At 41.3% G+C, this 21,088-nt stretch overlaps 1 protein-coding gene and 1 long non-coding RNA gene across 2 annotated transcripts in view; one reads left to right on the forward strand and one right to left on the reverse strand.

The window, feature by feature from the left end:
- The window catches only part of LOC143291916 (uncharacterized), a 66,609-nt gene extending 63,737 nt beyond the window's left edge, over nucleotides 1-2,872 (reverse strand). The window contains exon 1 of the long non-coding RNA XR_013056600.1: nucleotides 2,803-2,872. This is a non-coding gene — a long non-coding RNA (uncharacterized LOC143291916). The remainder of the gene's footprint in view (nucleotides 1-2,802) is intronic.
- LOC143291915 (protein Wnt-6-like) overlaps nucleotides 1-10,587 on the forward strand; it is a 27,624-nt gene extending 17,037 nt beyond the window's left edge. The window contains exons 3-4 of the mRNA XM_076602055.1: nucleotides 8,728-9,017; nucleotides 10,126-10,587. Of these exons, the coding sequence (XP_076458170.1) occupies nucleotides 8,728-9,017; nucleotides 10,126-10,587 (752 nt within the window). The remainder of the gene's footprint in view (nucleotides 1-8,727; nucleotides 9,018-10,125) is intronic.
- The last annotated feature ends 10,501 nt before the right edge of the window (nucleotides 10,588-21,088 follow it).

Consider the following 21,088-nt stretch of genomic DNA (forward strand, 5'->3'; position numbering starts at 1 on the left):
ACACACACACACACACACACACACACACACACAGAGAGAGAGAGAGAGAGAGAGAGAGAGAGAGAGAGAGAGAGAGAGAGATGGATACAGATGAAATACATAGAAAGAGAAACATAAGAATGGTTATAACACAGTTCTTCATGTCTATGCAGCGCGAGCGCTATCATGCCGTTTTGATAGAAAAGGGGGCGAGAAGGCACAAAAACACACCTGCGAACGCATCTCAAGAAATTTGCGTGCACACACACACACACACACACACACACACATACACACGTACACACACGCACGCATGCATTCAGAGAGAGAGGGGTGAGGAGGAGGGGTGTGTGGGTGCACTGATAGAGACAGGGATAAGTATATTAATTTGGTCAAAGAATAAGCCACTACCACTTATGAAGGAATATAAACGCATGCCGACTCACACACACACACACACACACACACACACACACACACACACACACACACACACACACACACACACACACACACACACAGAGAGAGAGAGAGAGAGAGAGATAATTGTTTATTCAATAGCCCAGGACGGTTTAGTCTTTTAACGGAATAAAACAAGAAACACAAATTTCAACTCAATGTTTCAGTAAATTCTGTTTTGTTGTAGGTTGTGTAGCTGTCTAGCTATCTGTCTGTCTGTCTGTCTGTCTAATTATCTGTCAAATCTATTGATCGATCTATTTTAGTATGGAAAATACAAACAACAGAAACAACAACAACTACAAAAAGCAACAACAGACGACCACCACTGTTTCAGTGACCTGTGTGTGCGTGGAGAGAAAAGCTTCTTTCCCGACACCATCACAAGTGATTTGACAGCAGGAAGTGTGAAAAAAATCAAGCTTTTTTTTCTTTTCTTTTTTTTCGTATGAATTATTAGTAGTGGATATGCTTTCACTTGCTAGTTATCATCGGGCAAAAAGAATAGCTGTCACCAGTGGGTGGAGACTGAGTATTATATATATATATATATATATATATATATATAGTGTGTGTGTGTGTGTGTGTGTGTGTGTGCGTGCGTGCGTGCGTGTGTGTGTGTGTGTGTGTGTGTGTATCGGCAAAAAGAATGGCTGTCGCCAGTGGGTTGAGACTGAGTATACGCTATATATATATATATATATATATATATATATATATATATATATATACATATATATATATATATATATAAAGAAAGGTGAAAGATTTTTTGCGTGTCAGTCAAGAGTAACGGAGATGCTTCCACTTACTGACGAGTTGATAATACTAGTAAGCAAGGAAACGAGCTCAGTGTCACCAGCTAGTGGGCTGAGTATGAGGAGTAGCAATTTGAACGTTTCACCACTGAGTAATGCCACCAGTTAAGAGTGTATAAGAGATGAGAGATTTCAGTGCAAGTTAACTGGAAACACAAAAAGAAGACACGCTGTCATCAGAAAACTTAATTTAAATGATGATGATGGCGGTGATGATGATGATGATGATGATGATGATAATAACAATAACAATACTACTACTACTCCTACTAATAATAATGATAATATTGCAGGAAACGTTTCACCACAGCAGGTGGACAACAGACGTTTCCATAAGTGGTTTTAACTGGAAAAGGAAAACTGTCGACAGTACTGACAATAAAGAGACTGTTCCACACCCGAGCTCGCGGTAAATGAGACATTTTCACAAACTGACTGAGTCAAAAGCAAGACAGAGTGAGAGAAGCTTTAACAAAAGAGCTGAACTATATATACAGAAAAGACAATAATCATTTCACCAGAAAGTGGAGTCAGAATAAAGAGAAGGTTACATCACTAAGCTGAATGGTCACCGGTGAGTTAAAAAGTCAACACACACACACACACACACACACACACACACACACACACACACACACACACCACACACACACACACACACACGCACGCACACACACACACACACACACACACACACACACACACACACATATATATATATATATATATATATATATATATATATATATATATATATATGAAATAAAAATTAAAATTAAAACAAAAGATAAATAAATAAATAAATAAAACAAATATCGAAGCAACAGTTGAAGTTATAGAAAAAAAAAGAAGAAAGAAACCGATGACGTCAGTGAGTCATACGAAAAACTAACGAGCTGTTGGCCAATAGAAAACAACTATCACATGACCAGATCACTAGATCAGTATCTTGAAGGAACCTTGAAGAAACGTGAGGCCTATGCTGTGAGGAGAAAAAGAAAGAATCACGTAAATAGAAAAAAACAACAACTGCACTTGATGATTGTGTGAAAGCCTGCGAAGACCAGGAACAGATGCATGCTTGTACTGCGGGGGGAAAAAAAGAAGATTGTCTGATACTACCAGTGGTAATCTTGAAAAGAAAAGGGACGTAATGTCCTGTTTTAGCGTCCTAAATTATTACACCCCTTAGTTACATTTTCATGGTTTGTGGGACCAAAAACGGAAAAAGCAAGATGGTGGCACGTTAGTTTAAGTGACTGAATCCGCATCAAAACTGAGTAAAATAACGTACAAAATAAGAGTCGAAATCCACTGAAAATGGGTTCCAACATCTGCTGATGATAATATCGTTTCATACATGCCCCAAACTGCCAGTAGAAAAAAAAAAAGAGGTTCCTGAATTTAGGATTCTGAAATAGGACTTTACCTGAAAAAGAGGGAAAATATTCGTCTGACAACAAGCAGTAGGATGTAAGAGAATTTTTGTTCAGATAGGAAGATATAATTTGCACACATGCCTACAAAATGGACACGAAAGACTCACCAGCTAGCTCCGTACTGGGGTGCCCACGTCTGACCACTAGCATCCCAAAGATCGCAACTGTTCTCCGTCCCTAAACCTCAAAAGACAGCAACCCACCCACCCCGTCTCCCTCCTACCCCCACCCCCTCTCTTCAGCCCTCTCACCCCATCCTAACTCTCTCTCTCTCTCTCATCCCAGTCCTCACATCTCTTTGCCAGGCAGCGTTCTTGATGTTGGTTTTTTTGTGTTTTTTTTATTTTTTCACAGAGAGAGAGAGAGAGAGAGAGAGAGAGAGAGAGAGAAATGGATGGTTTTACTGGAATCCCCCCACAGCCCTAGAGAGGTCATTTCATTAGGGCATCAAAGACACAGCCTTCTGTGAAGTCAGCAGCGGCAGCCGACGCCGCCGGAGATTCTGAGGGATCTCGTTTCACTTCAAAGACGACCTCACAGACTACCCACAGAAGCGCGAGCCCTGCCACTTCTGGCAGACGGAAACTCTGATATTCTCCCCCTCCTCCTCCACCACCACCATCCCCCTGCCCCTCCATCTAACCCCCCCCCCCCCCACCCCTCTCTCCCCCTATTGCCCTAGCAGTTCCCCCACCCCTTCCACCCCCACCCTCGCCAGGGCTGCCGTTTTACAGTCAGCTCAGATCATAGTTATGGGCTTGGGGAAGCCTTTGATGTGTGGGCGCCCGCGAAAGACATATGGAGTGGCAAAGGCAACGATATAGCGAGTGCTGGCGGAGCCGGGAGAGAGTGAGCTCTTCATTTTCCCGGGCTGTTTTGTGGGAGAGGGAGAATGGCGAAAGGTTTATCTACGCCAGTCGCTGAAAAGGCACGGACGTTCACAACACAAGATGGCGGGCGGGTAGAAGAGAAACAGGCTTGCCGCAGTGGTGTAGTCCTCTGTGGTCTATCTATACTAGGCCCTCGTTAAATAGCTGTTGTGCGCTGTTTAGTTTGTCGTTAAACATTTGTAAGCAGGTTTGATAAGAGTGGGGAACAGCTTAAAGACTTGCTGGCGTAATTAATTCGTTTTGTACAACTGTTTGTAGAGTGACCATTGTTTAATATTCAAAGTTAATAATTAAGAGAATGGCAGTAAAAAAATGAATATGAAAAAACAAAAACAAAACAAAACAAAAACTAACAACTGAAATTCGCATGCTGATGGCTTACTTCAGGCAGTGGCTGATACACTGTACAAAGAACTGACCTTGTATTGTTTTGGGTTGGATTGGATTGGATTGGATTGGGTTGGGTTGGATTATTCTTTTATTATTTTTGCCACAAGAGGTTTCACTGTGGGAAATCCGGGCTGCTCTACCCTGGGAGAACGCGCCCCTACAGTTTAGGGCCCTTTTTTTTTTTGTTTTGTTTTTTTTTTTTTCATCTGCATGGGTATTTGTTTTCTTATCAAAGTGGGTTTCCTTCTGCAGAATTCTACCGGGGAAAACCCCAGTGGGTTATTTTTTTCCCCCCGTGCGGTAAGTGCATGGAACATACAGGACCTCGATTTATCGTCTCATCAGAATGACTGGCGTTCAGACCACCATTCCAGCTCTACCGGTGGCAATTGCAGGAATCGAACCCGTACGCTCAGATTCTCTCACTTCATGCTAGGCGGACGCGTTACCACTAGGCCGTCACTCCATCACTGAAATCAGCTTTTAGCTAAATGTCCCGGGAGAATTGTGGAATGGCAAATTCATCAGCTGGAAATGCGTCATTATAAAAGAGAAAGGGGAAGAGAGAAGGGTGATGCATGTGGGTGGCGGTGGGTGGTTGGAGTAGTAGGGGTGGGCGAGAAGTGGAGTGCGATGGCGGAGAAGAAGAAGAAGAAGAAGCGCAGAAGATGCAAGGCAACTGCTGAACATTGTAAGTAGGGTGAAATCCGTCCATTCCTCCCGCCTTAAATTCAGTCGTACAGTGTTAGTAATATTGTTTGACCCCAAACATTTCGGCATACTTAATCAAAACGAACGTAAACTCATCGTTTTGCGATCATCACACCATTTTCTTTGTCCACCCTACCCCTACCACCCTTGTCCCTACTGACCCCCACTCTCATACATTTACCTTGCTGTTCCCGCTCGTTCTGTTGTACACGAAAGTGTGTCTTCACAAGTGACCGAGAACGTTGATGTTTTTGACTTTTTGCATTCATTATCAGTTGTTTCGCTTGTCAGTTTAACGACATGTCTTTTACGAAGTCCTTTAAGTAATTTCCTGTAATTGTATTTAGATTTTTTTTTTTCAAATTTCACCCACATTTCACCCTCATTTGCCCAGTTTTCCCCAACCCTCCCTTCATTCACATCTCCCACCCCTTATAACCGATGATACTCAGATGTATTCATAAATAGTTTAACAAAATGTCTTCAGTCACCGATTTGTTTGACGGGGCATTAAACAAAATTCCTCTCCCTCGTTCTGTTGTCGGTGTTGTTATGGTTGTTGTTGGTGGTGGTTTTTTTTCTTCTCCTTTTTATTCTGAGTCATAGAGGAGGAAACTGAAACAACATAAACTAAGTGCATGTGCAAGCCTCTCATAGGGAGGCTTTTACACGGCATATCACCAATGTATTTTGCTACTCAAAAAAACATGATAACACTCAAGGGTGATATTCCTTTTTTTTCTTCTTCTTCTTCTTCTTTTGTTTTCTTTTTCTTTCTTTTTTTTTTTTTTTTTTTTTTTGATACAATTGTAGCACAAATCATTCCTTCAAATCCAAAAGACGAAAACACACCGCCAGATTTTGTTCATATGAAAGGCATTAATAATGAATATTGGCCTGCGAATGACAGGACACAAGACAAAGCAAGACATGTTTATTTCAGGAAACCATGTTGGAGTATGTACGAAATGTTACATATTCCATGTAACTTTTGATATGAAATGTATAAAACATTGTGCTTGAAATCAGTTGCGAATGGCCAAACCACCACAAACCACAGGTAGGCTCACAGAACGATGCAAGGTTATATATAGTATTGTATTGTATTGCATTGTGGTGTATTGTATTGTACTGTATTGCATTACTTTTTTTTGATTACACATATATATTTAACATAAGTCTTTGGATACATAAATCAAAAACATAAATAGAATAAGAAAGAGTACATAATAAATGAAACGTAAGGTGCAGAAAGGCATGACGACTTACATAATAGTGAGAATAGGTACTGCAATTCAAGTATGTAGGTCATTTGAATATAATTATCCTAAAAAAAAAAAGACCCCCCCTCACCCCACCCCCACCCCCTCGCCAAAAAAAACAACAACAACAAAACTACCCCCCCCCCCAAAAAAAAAAAAAACAAAAAAAAACGCTTAATTTCTTCAGCCAACAACAAAACATTTTGTGCATTACTTTTTTGTCACATCAGGTTACTGCGTGTGAAAATCAGGCTGCTCTCCGCGGTGAGAATGCTTCGCAACTGTACAGCGCCATACTTTATTGTTTCTTTCTTTTTTCTTCTTTTTTGATAAGTTTACTCATAGAGATTAATCAATATATATATATATATATATATATATATATATCTATATATCTATATATCTATATCTATATATATATATATATATATATATATTGTTTAATCTATCAGTATACTTGTCTTCCTGTCGGAGAAGATATTTCTACAGATTTTTTGCCAGGGACAACCCTTTAATTTCTGCGGGTCCTTTTGCCCTCCGTTAACTGCCTGCTGCAAGCGGAGCCTCGGTTTATCGCTTCTTCCGAACTACTAGCGTCCAGACCTCCCCCACTCAAGGTCAAGTGGAAGGGGAAGGAAATTCTTGTGGCGTGAGTGCGGTTCGATCCTGTGCCCTCAGATTATCCCGCTTCCTTGGCGGACATGTTACCACTAGGCCACCACTCTATTGAACAGTATGAACAATAATATACCCAGGTACTATTCGCGCGCGTGCACACACACACAGACAGACAGACACACACACACACACACACACACACACACACACACACACACACACACACATGAAAAGAACGCAAGGAAGATGAATGCCAGAGACGTACGGAGGTCACCGAGACTGGGGTGGAACGGGAATCCCCGATGAGGTCCACTAGCTGTTGTAGCATGGAGCGGGCGGGCGGCAGCTTATATAGTTTATTTTCTCGCGCCGCTTCTAAGAAGGAGGGTGCAGTCAGCTTGAAGAGAAACAAGCCAGTGTTTCAAAGGGAAGGAGCGGGTGTCGTGAGGTTCAGGAACTTTACACGTGTGTGCTTATGAAAGCAGACTTACATCAGACATTTCAAAATAGAAACTTTTTGTGCCAGTGTGTGGCGCGCGCCTGGCCACGCTGACGCACCAACTGCGGATGCTGCTTCTGCACCTGATCACGATAAGCATAATCGCTTTATCATTTTGTTCTGTTTGCATCGAACTACAAGAATGATAATTTCTTTTACAGCAGCTGTGTAACTGATCACTGATTCCGCGCTCTATGATCGTTAACATTGCTTTCAACTTCATCGTCATTCTTACAGTCATCAGATTGTGATTATGACACTGACGACCTTTGTAATAAGTGATGACTTTTATATACAAAACACCTTTAGAATAGTAATGTTAAGATGAGGATTGATAATATATCAGTAATAAGTAGAGGGCTTCCCAGAAAGTCCATACTTCACTGATTTGAAGTTATCAATTATCTCCCCTACATCGCGAAGGTGGGAAACCAATATTTGCTTCCCTTGCCTCCAGCGGCTCAAGAGTCCAATTATATGTAGATAGACATTATCAACAATAAGAATAGTAATGACTGATTATTTCAGAATTAATGATATATGAAAGTTCACCATGCGCGAATGTATCCAGTCTACAAACACAACATCGCAACAGCCGGGATGGACTACTACTACTACAATTATTATTATTATTATTATTATTATTATTATTATTATTATAACTCTACTACTACTACTACTACTGATGATGATAAATTGATAATCAAAAGTGAAAAAAAAGAAAGAGCTTTTAGTCTATCCATGGTATCTATCTATTTATCCGTCTCAAGGCCTGATCAGCACATCGAGGTACGCTGAAATCAGAACACACACGCGCGCACACCTTGATTAATTAATCGATAAATGGGAGAAGAAGAAAACAATCTCTCATTATTGCATATCTTATCCATGCCACCCAAGTAACTAATATATGCCCCCATGGGGGTGCCGGGGGTCTTTTAGTATAAATAGCATCCCCGCCTTCTGGAAATACTGTGCTAGAAATTTCCTCTTTTCTATCACTCTCTTTGTTTCTGCCTTTTATTCTTTTTTTCACTGTTGTCTTTTTTCTGCCTTCCCAGTCCATTCCCCTTTCTTTTTTCAAACAAACCTTGACACTTTTTCCTCTTTTCCTCAGTCAATGATGTACTTACTATCTGTGCTGTTTTGCTCTGGCGTTTAGGTAGTGAGATGTAAACACTGGGATGAGCACAAGCTGCCCATTCTGCAGTGTTATTTGCCTATATCGCCTTTTTTATGTATTTTTTGTTTGGATTTGAAGGTTTTTTGCTTGTTTGTTTGGGTTTTTTTGTGTGTGTGTTTTTGTTTTTGTTTTTTTTTCCTTTTTTACGATTTTTTTGTAATCTGGGAACGATAAATTTAGTGGAAGGGCTCGCGTCCTCAACTTGGCCTAGTCTTATTTGCCGTAAGGAGCTAAATGGTTGGGTTACTATGTCATGAACTGTATTTTGTGGGTTTGTCTTAGTGGGTCTTTTTTTTTTTTTTTTTTTTTTTTTTAATGTGACAGTTTTTTGTGTTGACGCGGTTAAAGCATTTGCATGGTTTGACAGTCCTGCTATGGCCCTGTGCGGTCGGCTGGACTATGAGCAATAAAAATAAGAATAAATACTAACTTTAAAAAATATATATATATACACATATATCCAATCCTGTCCACCACAGACACGAGGGAAGCAGCTTTCCTCTACGCCATCACGGCAGCCGGGGTTGTGCATGCTGTGACTCAGGCCTGCAGCCTGGGCTCCTTGCTGCAGTGTTCCTGCCACAACCACGCCAGGGACGTCGCCACGGATGGCGAGTGGGAGTGGGGAGGCTGCGGAGACGACGTGGACTTCGGCTACCGGAAGTCCAAAGACTTCATGGACGCCAGACGGCGCAGGAAGCAGCGCAATCGCAGGCGCGGCGACCTGACCTCCATGATTCATTTGCATAATAACGAGGCGGGGCGAAGGGTGAGGATGGTTTTGTTTCGTGTGTGTGTGTGTGTGTGTGTGTGTGTGTGTGCCGAGTTGTTTTTATTGTTGTTGTTGTTTTTTGTTGTATTTTGTCGGTATTTTGTTTGGACTTGATACTGTGTGCCGTTAGTGACTGGTTGTTAGTTACGTTAAGTTGACTTATTGGTTGTGTGTGTGTGTGTGTGTGTGTGTGTGTGTGGTGTGTGTGTGTGTGTGTGTGTGTCTGTGTCTGTGTCTGTGTGTGTGCTGAGTTTTAGATCGGCTTGTTGTTTGGATTTGATATTGATTAGATGTTGTTCTTAGTGTATGTGTGTGTGTGTGTGTGTGTGTGTGTGTGTGTGTGTGTGTGTGTGTGTGTGTGTGTGCTGGGACGGTTGGTTGTTGTTATTATGATATTGTGTGTTAGTGGTTGGATGCTGTTCTTGGTGGTGGTTGTGTGTGTGTGTGTGTGTGTGTGTGTGTGTGCGTGTGCTGGGACGGTTAGTTGTTGGTATTCTAATATTGTGTGTTAGTGGTTGGATGCTGTTCTTGGTGGTTGTGTGTGTGTGTGTGTGTGTGTGTGTGTGTGTGTGTGTGCTGGGACGGTTTGTTGTTTGTATTCTGGTATTGTGTGTTAGTGGTTGGATGCTGTTCTTGGTGGTTGTGTGTGTGTGTGTGTGTGTGTGTGTGTGTGTGTCTGTGTCTGTGTGTCTGTGTGTCTCTGTGTGTGTGTGTCAGTGTGTGTGTGTTCAAGTGCTTGCACGAATGTATGATGGATTGTCGCTCGTTCTACATCTTTATTTTTCTACTCTGTTTATTTGTTTATTCATATGTAATAATCCAGTTAGTTTGTTACGCGGTTAGTCAGTTAGCCATTTAGTCAGTCAGTTAGTTATTATTCATTCATTCATTCGTCCATTCATTCAATCATTTATCTATATGTATATTTGTTTGTTTTGTTTTTGTTTTTTTTGTTTTCTGTTTTTTTCTCTTTCTTCTTTTTTTTCGTTCTGTTCATTTTTATATTATAATTATTCTTTTTTTTTTTCTTTTTTGTTGTTGTTGTCGGTTTGAATATTTATTCATTTATCTTTCTTTCTTTTTTTTTTCTTTTTTTTTTTTACAGGCGGTGAAGAACGACATGCGGCAGGAGTGCAAGTGCCACGGGCTGTCCGGCTCCTGCACCCTCAAGACGTGCTGGATGAAGATGCCGCCCTTCAGGCACGTGGGGCACCGCCTCAAGGAGAGTTTCGACGGGGCCTACAAGGTCATCATCTCCAACGACGGCAAAGGTCTGCTCCCGGAAAGGGAGAGCATCAAACCTCCTTCCGAGGACGATCTCGTCTACTCGGAGGACTCGCCCAACTTCTGCAAGCGCAAGCGCCGGGTGGGGTCGCTGGGTACCCGGGGTAGGGAGTGTGACCCCGGGTCCCTCGGGGTCGGGGGGTGCGACCTCATGTGCTGTAACCGGGGCTACAGCACGGAAGAGGTGACAGTGAAGGAGAACTGCAAGTGTCGCTTCATGTGGTGTTGTGAGGTGCTGTGCGAAACTTGCGTCTCTGTTAAGACGATACACAGATGTTTGTAACGACGTGGTGCGGTTTTTTTTTTTTGTTTTTTTTTTCTTTTGTTTTTTTTGTTTTGCGTGTGTGTGTGTGTGTGTGTGTGTGTGTGTGTGTGTGGAGGAAGAAGAGGGATTCTGGCTGAAGTCTTGAAACCTTCACAGGTTGTAGTTGTAACGACACTTTAAAGAATATAATAAATGATGTTTGGTAACGACGAGGTCATACTGTGTTTTTCTTCTTCTTTTTTTTTTCTTTTTTTTTTTTTTCGTTTGTTTTGTTGGGGCATGTTTTTGCAGGGTTTTTTTTTTCTATAATGATCTTGGAACTTTGACAGATTATAATTATTTATAACAACGACGCTTAAAAAAAAGTGAGATAACCTCGTATCCTGTCTCTGTCAAAAGCGATACATAGAACGACGGATCGTACAGCGTCGAGTGTTTCGGGATAGGGATGGTTGGGGGGGTGGTGGAGGAGTTTTTGTTTGTCTTGGAATATTCACAGGTTATAGTTGAAATGACGCTTTTCCTCTTGTTCTTTCTCTTTTTTCTCTCTCTTTCTTTTTTTTTAGAATACTGAAACGACGTGGGACTCGTCGAACCATTACAGGCACCTGTCGGACACACAAAACATTGGGTGAAATAATCGCAGCTGCTTATTAATTAATTAACTTTGGAACTGCAGGTGTTTTATTGACGCTATCCAACACGTGTTTGGTTCCATTTATGATAGAACACAGACCACAGACTCCTGGCACAAGAGATGTTTTCGTATGAACTGCAGGTCTGTGGAACCGCAGGTGTTTGGGTTGTTTTTTTTTGGTTTTTTTTTCTTTTTTTTTCTTTTCTTTTTTTCTTCAATTATTTAACTGAAAGTATTTATCACGCAAGTGTTTGTATGAAGCTTCAGGACGCCCTTGTTTCATTACTACATGCACATGTATTCACCACAACATCTCGTTTCTTGAGTCTTGACGTGTTTGTGAAACGCTACCCGCATATGCGATAACAGGTGTTTGTTGGGTTTTTGTTGTTGTTGTTGTTGTTTTGTTTTTTGTTGTTGTTGGTTGGCTTTTTTGTTGTTTTTTTTTTGTTGTTTTTTTGGGGGGTACGGGGGGGGGGGTGCGGGTGAGAGGAAGAGGTAATTATAATTCTTTGGGACTACCTGGACGTTCTTTTTGATGCACGTGTTTGTGAAAAGTTGCAGCAATTAGGCAACACGCCTGATTCACACACACACACACACACACACACACACACACACACACACACACACAGAGAGAGAGAGAGAGAGAAATCAAGTGCAATTCACTCTCCAAATGAGGTTTTGTAACAACAAAGACGTGTTTGCAACAATAACTGCCAGGAAGTGTTTTGACAAGAAATGCTGACAAAACTGAAGTTAGTGTTAACGATACTGGATGTTTAGATATTATGGTGTAATATTATGTTCTTCGACAATTATTTATGAAAAAAAATGTTTTTGAATTATCGAGGTGTGGTGTGTGTTGAGAGAGAGAGAGAGAGAGAGAGAGAGAGAGAGAGAGAGAGAGAGAGAGAGAAGTAATGTATTCCCGCTTTTTCATATAGTTCTTTCATTCTTTCAGTGAACTGAATATCGGTTTAAAAGTAATGAATATTGATATATTAATCTGAACTGCAGTTTTAAATCCAGCACAACAGCCCCAAAATTTTAAATTCACGGAATTTGAGGAACAGGCCACTACTTATCTGCTTTTTTTTGTTTTGAATGTTTTGAGTTTTGAATGTGAGAGTTCCATAGAGGGTGCACACTCACACACACACTTGCATACACAAGCACCCACCCACCCCGACGCACACGCCTCTCCCCGCCTCACACGCACGCGCGCACACACACTCACACACACACACACACACACACACACTCCTCTCCCTTTCCTCACACGCACGCGCGCGCATACACACACACACACACACACACACACACACACACACGGAAGCACGCACGCACATACATACGCACACACATAAATACACAGACACATAAAGACACACACGCGCGCGCACACACTCACAAAGAGAGAGAGAGAGAGAGAGAGAGAGATGCCCATCTATCATAATCACAAAACCATGGAATTATTAATTAATGCTTAAGAACCTCATCAGTGATTTTGGACCCTCTGTCAGAAGATGCGTTTGTAGCTGACGGATGAACAAACCGCCCATAGTAAGACTGGAACATTGTGAACTACTGAACCTGTAATGCCACGAATATTTACTGGCTTTCGTCTTCTTCTTCTTCTTCTTCTTCTTCTTCTTCTTCTTCTTCTCACTCAGTACGGCCAGCCCTCTCTTCTCCTCTACACAGACCCCTCGGATGTTCAGTGGGTGTCTGAATGACCCAACCTTTAGCTCCCGTCGTCAGAATTGTGGTATTCTTTGTCAACATTCACCTCTTCAATATAAGAGCCTTCCTCTTGCAATATTTTGATGATTGTAATTGGGGTGAAACGCTGTTAACGTCGTCTCTTTCGCCGTTCGTATGGAGAGAGTTAAGAGACAGAAATGATATGAGTGCATAGAAGTTTCAAGTGAACACTTTACACACTGCAGCCTCTTTTTTTTTCGATTACGGCTACTGTGTGTATTAGGATAGACTTTTAACTGCACTGAAATGGAAACCATTCACGTGAACATGATGGTTACTGTGTGCATAGGACAGAATTTTGAGTGTTCTGAAATGGAAACCATTCACGTGAACACGATGGCTAATGTGTGGGTTGGACAGAATTTTGAGTGTCATGAAATTGAAACCGTTCACGTTAACATGACGGCTAATGTGTGTATAGGACATAATTTTGAGTGTTTTGAAATGGAAACCATTCACGTGACCATTGGCTACTGTGTGTATGGGACAACATTTTGAGTGTACTTAACTGGAAACCACTCACGTGACCATTGGCTACTGTGTGTATAGGACATGATTTTGAGTGTACTGGACTGGAAACCATTCACGTGACCATTAGCTACTGTGTGTAGGACATAATTTTTAGTGTTCTGAAATGGAAATCGTTCATGTGAACATGACGGGTACTGTGTGTATAGGATGGATTTTTTAGTGCACTAAAATAGAAACCATTGACATGAACATGATCACTTCTGTGAGTATAGGCCAGAAAATTTGAGTGTACAGACTGAATACCATCCACGTGAACATGATGACTACTGTGTGTATAGGACATACTTTTGAGTGCACTAAAATAGAAACCATTCACGTGAACATGATGGCTTCCATGCGGGTTGGACATAACCATTCACGTCTACTGTGTGTATATGACGTAATTTTGAGTGTCGTGGACTGGATACCATTCGCGTGAACACGATGGCTGCTGTGTGCAGGACAGAAGTTTCAGTGTTTTGGAATGGAAAACATTCACGTGAACAATTGACACGCTGTGCTATTTTTGGTGTCAAAGTATGTGTGGATGACAAGACTGACAAAAGTTTTTGCTGTTCTCATTGCATCTCTGTTAGCTACAAGAAAGCGAAAACTGTGTGTATACATACAGTTACTTGAAGACTTGCAAATTCTGCCCTGTATAAACGAATGCATGGGACTAAAAGAACCCATCTCGAACAAAACTATACAAGGGCCGTGTGTTTGGTGGTTATCATCTTCTATCCATATCTGTAAGTGATTAAGAAAAAAATCTGTTGCACCTGCTGCTTGTAATTCATAGATATGGACATGAAAAAGATATGCATCTTGAGTGCTTGTGACTCTTTTAAGTCCTGTTTGTAGTTGTTTCTTCTTCAGACACTGAGTGGAACCTTTCAGTGCCAACGGACACTGGTTTTTATCAATCTTTTTTTTCTTTTCTTTTTTCTTCTGTCTATGAATATAAGGTGACATTAACCCCCACGCCAGCAGATATCTGTGTGTTTATCTAAACTTTGCAGCTGGCAAGAGATAGAAATGAAGGAAGAAAGACAAGCAGGTGGGGAAAAGCAACGAAAAACGAAAAAAAAAAAAAAAAAAAAGAAAAAAAAAATGCTGAGAGACAGAAAGAAATGAGCGAGGAAAGAAAAGACAGGTAGACTTTGACACGGGACACATTTATTTATTTTTTATTCAATATAGCCCCGTGACTCGTCTCGTGAAGGAGATGCTGTGAACCAGACAGGGTGGGAGAAAGTAAGAAAGAAAAATATTTAAAAAAAGAAAAAGCCTGGAAAGAATAATGTGTTTACCCAGGGTTTCTATGTCTGTCTGTCTCTCTGTCTCTGTCTCTGTCTCTGTCTCTCTCTCTCTCTCTCTCTCTCTCTCTCTCTCTCTCAGCCGACAATACATGACTGAAAATCTTAAGCGTCGATTGACCGCCATTTCGAGACCGGGACTTGCGTAACGAGGGGAAAAGAGGCATCCTCCCGTCCATATCTATAATAAATTACAGAGGTAAAAAGTGAGTGATGAGACAAAAAGAGGGGGGGGGGGTATCCTCCCACCCCTTGTCTATGATAAAGATAAATAACATGTGATGAGATAAAAAGATAATATAATCACCCTCCGTGTCTATGATAGAGGTAAACAGTAGCAAGAGGAAAAGAGGTATCATCCCCTCCATGTCTGTGATAAAGGTGAACAGATTTTAAAGAGAGGGAAAAACGGTGCCCCCTGTCCATATCTATGATACAGGTAAACAGTTAGTAACAAGAGGAAAAGAGGTATCCTACACCCTCCATGTCTATGATAAAGGTAACAGTGTGTAACGAGAGGAAAAGAGGTATCCTCTCCTCCATGTCTATGATACAGGTAAACAGTTAGTAACAAGAGGAAAAGAGGTATCCTTACCCCCTCCATGTCTATGATAAAGGTGAACAGTGTGTAACGAGAGGAAAAGAGGTATCCTCTCCTCCATGTCTATGATACAGGTGAACAGTTAGTAACAAGAGGAAAAGAGGTATCCTTCCCCCTCCATGTATATGATAAAGGTGAACAGTTTGTAACGAGAGGAAAAGAAGTATCCTCTCTTCCATGTCTATGATACAGGTGAACAATTCGTAACGAGAGGAAAAGATGTATCCTCTTCTCTACATCTATGATAAAGGTGAACAGTTTGTAACGAGAGGAAAAGAGGTATCCTCTCTCTCTCCATGTGTATGATAAAGGTGAACAGTTTTAACAAGATAAAAAGAGGTATTCTTCCCTCTCCATATATATGATAAAGGTGAACAGATTTTAACAAGAGGAAATGAGGTATCCTTCCCCCTCCATGTACATGATGAAGGTGAACAGTGTGTAACGAGAGGAAAAGAGATATCCTCTCCTGCATGTCTGTAATACAGGTGAACAATTCGTAACGAGAGGAAAAGAGGTATCCTCTTCTCTATGTCTATGATAAAGGTGAACAGTTTTAACAAGAGGAAAAGAGGTATCCTTCCCTCTCCATGTCTACGATAAAGGTGAACAGATTTTAACAAGTGGAAAAGAGGTATCCTCTCCTCTGAACATAATTTAACGAAAGGAAAAGAGGTATCCTACCCCCTCCTTGTCTGTGATGCAGGTGAACAGTTAGTAACGAGAGGGAAAAGGCATCCCCCACCCTCCTTCCATGTCTATGGTAAAGGTGAACATTATTTAACGAAAGGAAAAGAGGTGTTCTACCCTCTCCGTGTATGTGATAAAGGTGAACAGTTGGTAACAAGAGGAAAAGCGGTACCTCCCCTCCATGCCTCTGCTAAAGGTGAACAGTTTGTAACGAGAAGAAAAGGGGTGTCCTCTCCTCCATGTTTATGATAAAGGTGAACAGTTTGTAACGAGAGGGAAAAAGGTATCCTGCCCTCTCCATGTCTATGATAAAGGTGAACAGTTTGTAACGAGAGGGGAAAAGGTATCCTGCCCTCTCCATGTCTGTGATACAGGTGAACAGTTTGTAACGAGAGGGAAAAAGGTATCCTGCCCTCTCCATGTCTATGATACAGGTGAACAGTTTGTAACGAGAGGGAAAAAGGTATCCCCCCCCTCCATGTCTATGGTAAAGGTGAACATTATTTAACGAAAGGAAAAGAGGTGTCCTACCCTCTCCGTGTATGTGATAAAGGTGAACAGTTGGTAACAAGAGGAAAAGCGGTACCTCCCCTCCATGCCTCTGCTAAAGGTGAACAGTTTGGAACGAGAGGAAAAGGGGTGTCCTCTCCTCCATGTCTATGATAAAGGTGAACAGTTTGTAACGAGAGGAAAAGAGGTATCCTCTCTCTCTCCATGTCTATGATAAATGTGAACAGTTTTAACAAGATAAAAAGAGGTATTCTTCCCTCTCCATATATATGATAAAGGTGAACAGATTTTAACAAGAGGAAATGAGGTATCCTTCCCTCTCCATGTATGTGATAAAGGTGAACAGATTTTAACAAGAGGAAAAGCGGTACCTCCCCTCCATGCCTCTGCTAAAGGTGAACAGTTTGTAACGAGAAGAAAAGGGGTGTCCTCTCCTCCATGTCTATGATAAAGGTGAACAGTTTGTAACGAGAGGGAAAAAGGTATCCTGCCCTCTCCATGTCTATGATACAGGTGAACAGTTTGTAACGAGAGGGAAAAAGGTATCCTGCCCTCTCCATGTCTATGATAAAGGTGAACAGTTTGTAACGAGAGGGAAAAAGGTATCCTGCCCTCTCCATGTCTATGATACAGGTGAACAGTTTGTAACGAGAGGGAAAAAGGTATCCTGCCCTCTCCATGTGAACATTTGGTGTCCAGGGGGAGAAGGGCGTTCTCCATTCATATCTATGGCTGTTGATAAAGATTGCGGCTGATTTGGGTTTTTTTTCGTTGCAAATTGGACAATACAAAACAAAACTATTGTTGCTAATAACATGTGTCTGTTGTTGCACACAACGCGATAATTATCATCATGTTTGCCGATTGCATGACAAATATTGCTTCAGTTGCAAATCATCATCTCTTTCATTAAGAGACTGAACAGACGTCCGTGACGCCAGGGGACAGATGACATTATACAACAAAATGAGCAGACTTCATCCATTTACTATTTTCAGTGGAACTACTCGGATATTATATTCATGCAACCCATTGTGAATGTGTTATTTCAAACGATGCTATGATGTATTGAGTGTGATCGTTTTTCGTGCAGTTAATGTGAGCCATTGTCTTCTGACAGGTTCGTTCTGGTGGGTCACAAAGGTTGGTGTCTTGCGTGATCTGATTGGTATTGGTTGACGGGCCGGTTCGTTTTGATTGGTTGTTTGATGTTTAGAGTCTCGGGGTCAGTCTTCAATTTGATTGGCTCTTAGAATGACTTGAGGGGATTTCGATATCTCTGTTCCTAGTGAAACAAGTGCAAAGAAAGAAACATAATGGGAATCTCTTTCTCTGACTCCGCCAAACACAAGAAAAGAAAATCAAACTCACCTCCTGCGGTGAGACTGTTTCAGCCAGCCCCAAACCAAAGATAACGATAACGATGTTTTGTTTAAAAAAAAAAAGCCATGTCCCCATTTGAAGGGGGTACACATGAATAGGAAACATTTTAGTAAATGCATACAAAAATATTGTACTCCCAAACCAAGGAGTAACTGAAAGATGTGAAGCGGTGGGCTAGTGGTAATGCGCCTGAGCAGGAAGTAAGAGCCACGAGTTCAAATCCCGCTCGAACCGAGACTGTTGCTCCCTCCCCTTCCTCCTTCCTCCCCTCCGCTAGACTTTAGTGGTGGTCTGGGTGATAGCCTTTCTATGTACTTGGCGAGCAGGTATCATAAGGTCTGTGGAGTCACCAGAGGGCGACATATAATTATATGACTGCTTGCTTGGGTTTCATGTCCAACATCGTCCCTGGAAAAAAAAAATCGTAGCACACGTGGAGTGGTAACCTTGTGCTAACGCGTCCGGCATAGGAAGCGAAAGAATCCAAGCGCACAGGTTCAAATCTCACACTACCCTATGCTAGACCTTGAGTGGGGTGGTCTGTCTAGACGCTAGTCAATTCGGATGAGGCGTTAAACCGAGGTCCCGTGTGTAGCATGCAATCTACCGTACGTACGTAAAAGAACCCACGGCGTTTGACTTCTGATCTGACTGATCGCAGGTGATCAAGGTTCGAAGACCTCTTTGGACATAGTGTTGTGTCCTTGGGAAATAATAGAATAGAATATGTCTTTATTACCAAGTGTACCGGGGTCACGAGGAATATTTGGGGGGGGGGGGGGGGGGAGGGGGGGGATAGTACATAACAAGATACGAACATTAATCGAAAATCATACACAAACACAGATACAGTAGAAATTAGGATACATACAAGTGCATATCAATATAAAAACTTGTGTATACTCACACCTGTACGAATTGCACACACACACACACACACACACACACACACACACACACGCACGCACGCACGCACGCACACACACACACGCACGCACGCACGCACGCACGCACACACACAAACTCTTTCTCCCCCTCTCTCTCTCTCTCTCACACACACACACACACACACACACACACGTTTGAACAGAAGCTGCATATTACATGCGGAGGATGGGGGCTGATGACTAGATCTTCAGGTAGATGGTTGTTGGTTGCACAACTCTCTTGATCATACTGGACTTGTTGTAAAGGTACTTTACTCCGATTTACCACACACCACCCACATGTGGATGAGCACCTGACTACGGTTGGGGGAGATAAGCAGCGGGGGGAAAGGATTAACCCCCCCACCCCCCACCCCACCCCCAACTCCCAGCCCCCAGCCCCCACTGCACTCCCCTTCTTATGCCAAGCCCTTGATACAATGAAATTGAATACATTGCCTTGTAGCCGTAAAAGGTTATTAGATCTTTGACCTTTATTTATAACCCTCTTATATCATTCTTCAAATCGGTGCCATGTCCTTTCACAGCATATATATATATATATATATATATATAACTTTTCTTATGGATCACCACTCATCTGACTCGAAAGACTCTAAGAGATGGAAATTGAAAGTTGATGAAAATTACACGAGCGAACGATGTGTTAGCAGGATACTATGTGCTGTGGTTCTTGTCCAGGGTAATGGAGATCGGAATAATGGAAGAAAAAAAAGTGTTTTGTATGGTCGTTTGTATCGAACAGTTGAAGATCATGATTTTGTTTTGTTTTGTTTTGTTTTGTTTTTTTTGTTGTTGTTTTTCAACTGGTTGTTTCTGGCGAGTATCTAAAACACATAAACATATATGGATGAATAAGCTTGCACTTGTGCATACACTACACACACACACACACACACACACACACACACACACACACACACACATAAATACATACTTGTTGCGTAGAAGTATACAGTCACATGGAGACACACACGTGCGCTGCGCTTACAGCACCACAACACACATTCACCACCACTACCACCGCTTCTACCACACACACACACACACACACACACACACACACACACATATATATATATATATATATATATATATATATATATATATATATATATATATATATACATGCACTCACGCACATGTCGCATACCCACTCACATACATCCAGTCATGACAGCAGACAGTTTCACAGGCACGCAAATTCACCACAATGTGTAAGAAAATAAAATCGATATGGATTTAATTCCATTGTTGCCTTGTTAAATCACGTTTTCACACTCCTGCAAATCAAAAACAAGATTACTGACTTGATATAATAGTACTTCAGCAAAAGAAAATTCACCTCGTCAAATTGTCCTTTCTTGTCTGTTTGATGTCGTTTGTTTGTTTGTTTGTTTTTTAATCACAGTAACCACAATACTGTTATTTTACTTGAAATATGATGACCATTCAGCTGCATTTGCATTCATAAGCGGGCATTATTTTGAAGTCGTGTTTTACGATTTTAGTTAATTTTATTAAGATATTTATTAATTTCTTTGTTCATTCTTACTTTTTGTTTCATTAAAACGGGAAATCATTTCTTCAATTAATACGTTTTGACTCACTTTCTCTATCGACTGTGTATATTAGTATATTCTACGTGTGTGTGTGTGTGTGTGTGTGTGTGTGTGTGTGTGTGTGTGTGTGTGTGTGTGTGTGTTGCGGCGGGTGTATATATGTGTGCGTGCGCGTGCGCGCACGCGCGGGAGTGTGTGTTAACATAATGTTTCACGCTGTAACATGTATATGATTATGATGAACTCCATCCCAACCGCACTCGAAAAAAGGTAAAACAGAGGAGAAAAGACTGATTTACACACCAACTTACTGTTCTGTTATAATGCAGCAAATACTAAAATGTGCATCGTTCACCTTTTTGTATTTCTTCTTTTATGACAGAGTAATAATAATAATAATAATAATAATGACATGCAGATACAAAACTGAAAGCTATGGTATGATAACTATTCATAGGACCGCATGATTTCCAAATGTCACCTCGCCTGACTGCCTTGTGAAAAGATCTACTGACACTTACACGAATTTCGTGATTTTTTTTTTTACAGAATACGGAAATGTTTGATGTATGAAATATCCTATCCAGATCAGA

The sequence above is a fragment of the Babylonia areolata genome, chromosome 18, assembly GCF_041734735.1.
Source record: "Babylonia areolata isolate BAREFJ2019XMU chromosome 18, ASM4173473v1, whole genome shotgun sequence".
In the NCBI taxonomy this organism is placed as follows: Eukaryota; Metazoa; Mollusca; class Gastropoda; order Neogastropoda; family Buccinidae; genus Babylonia; species Babylonia areolata.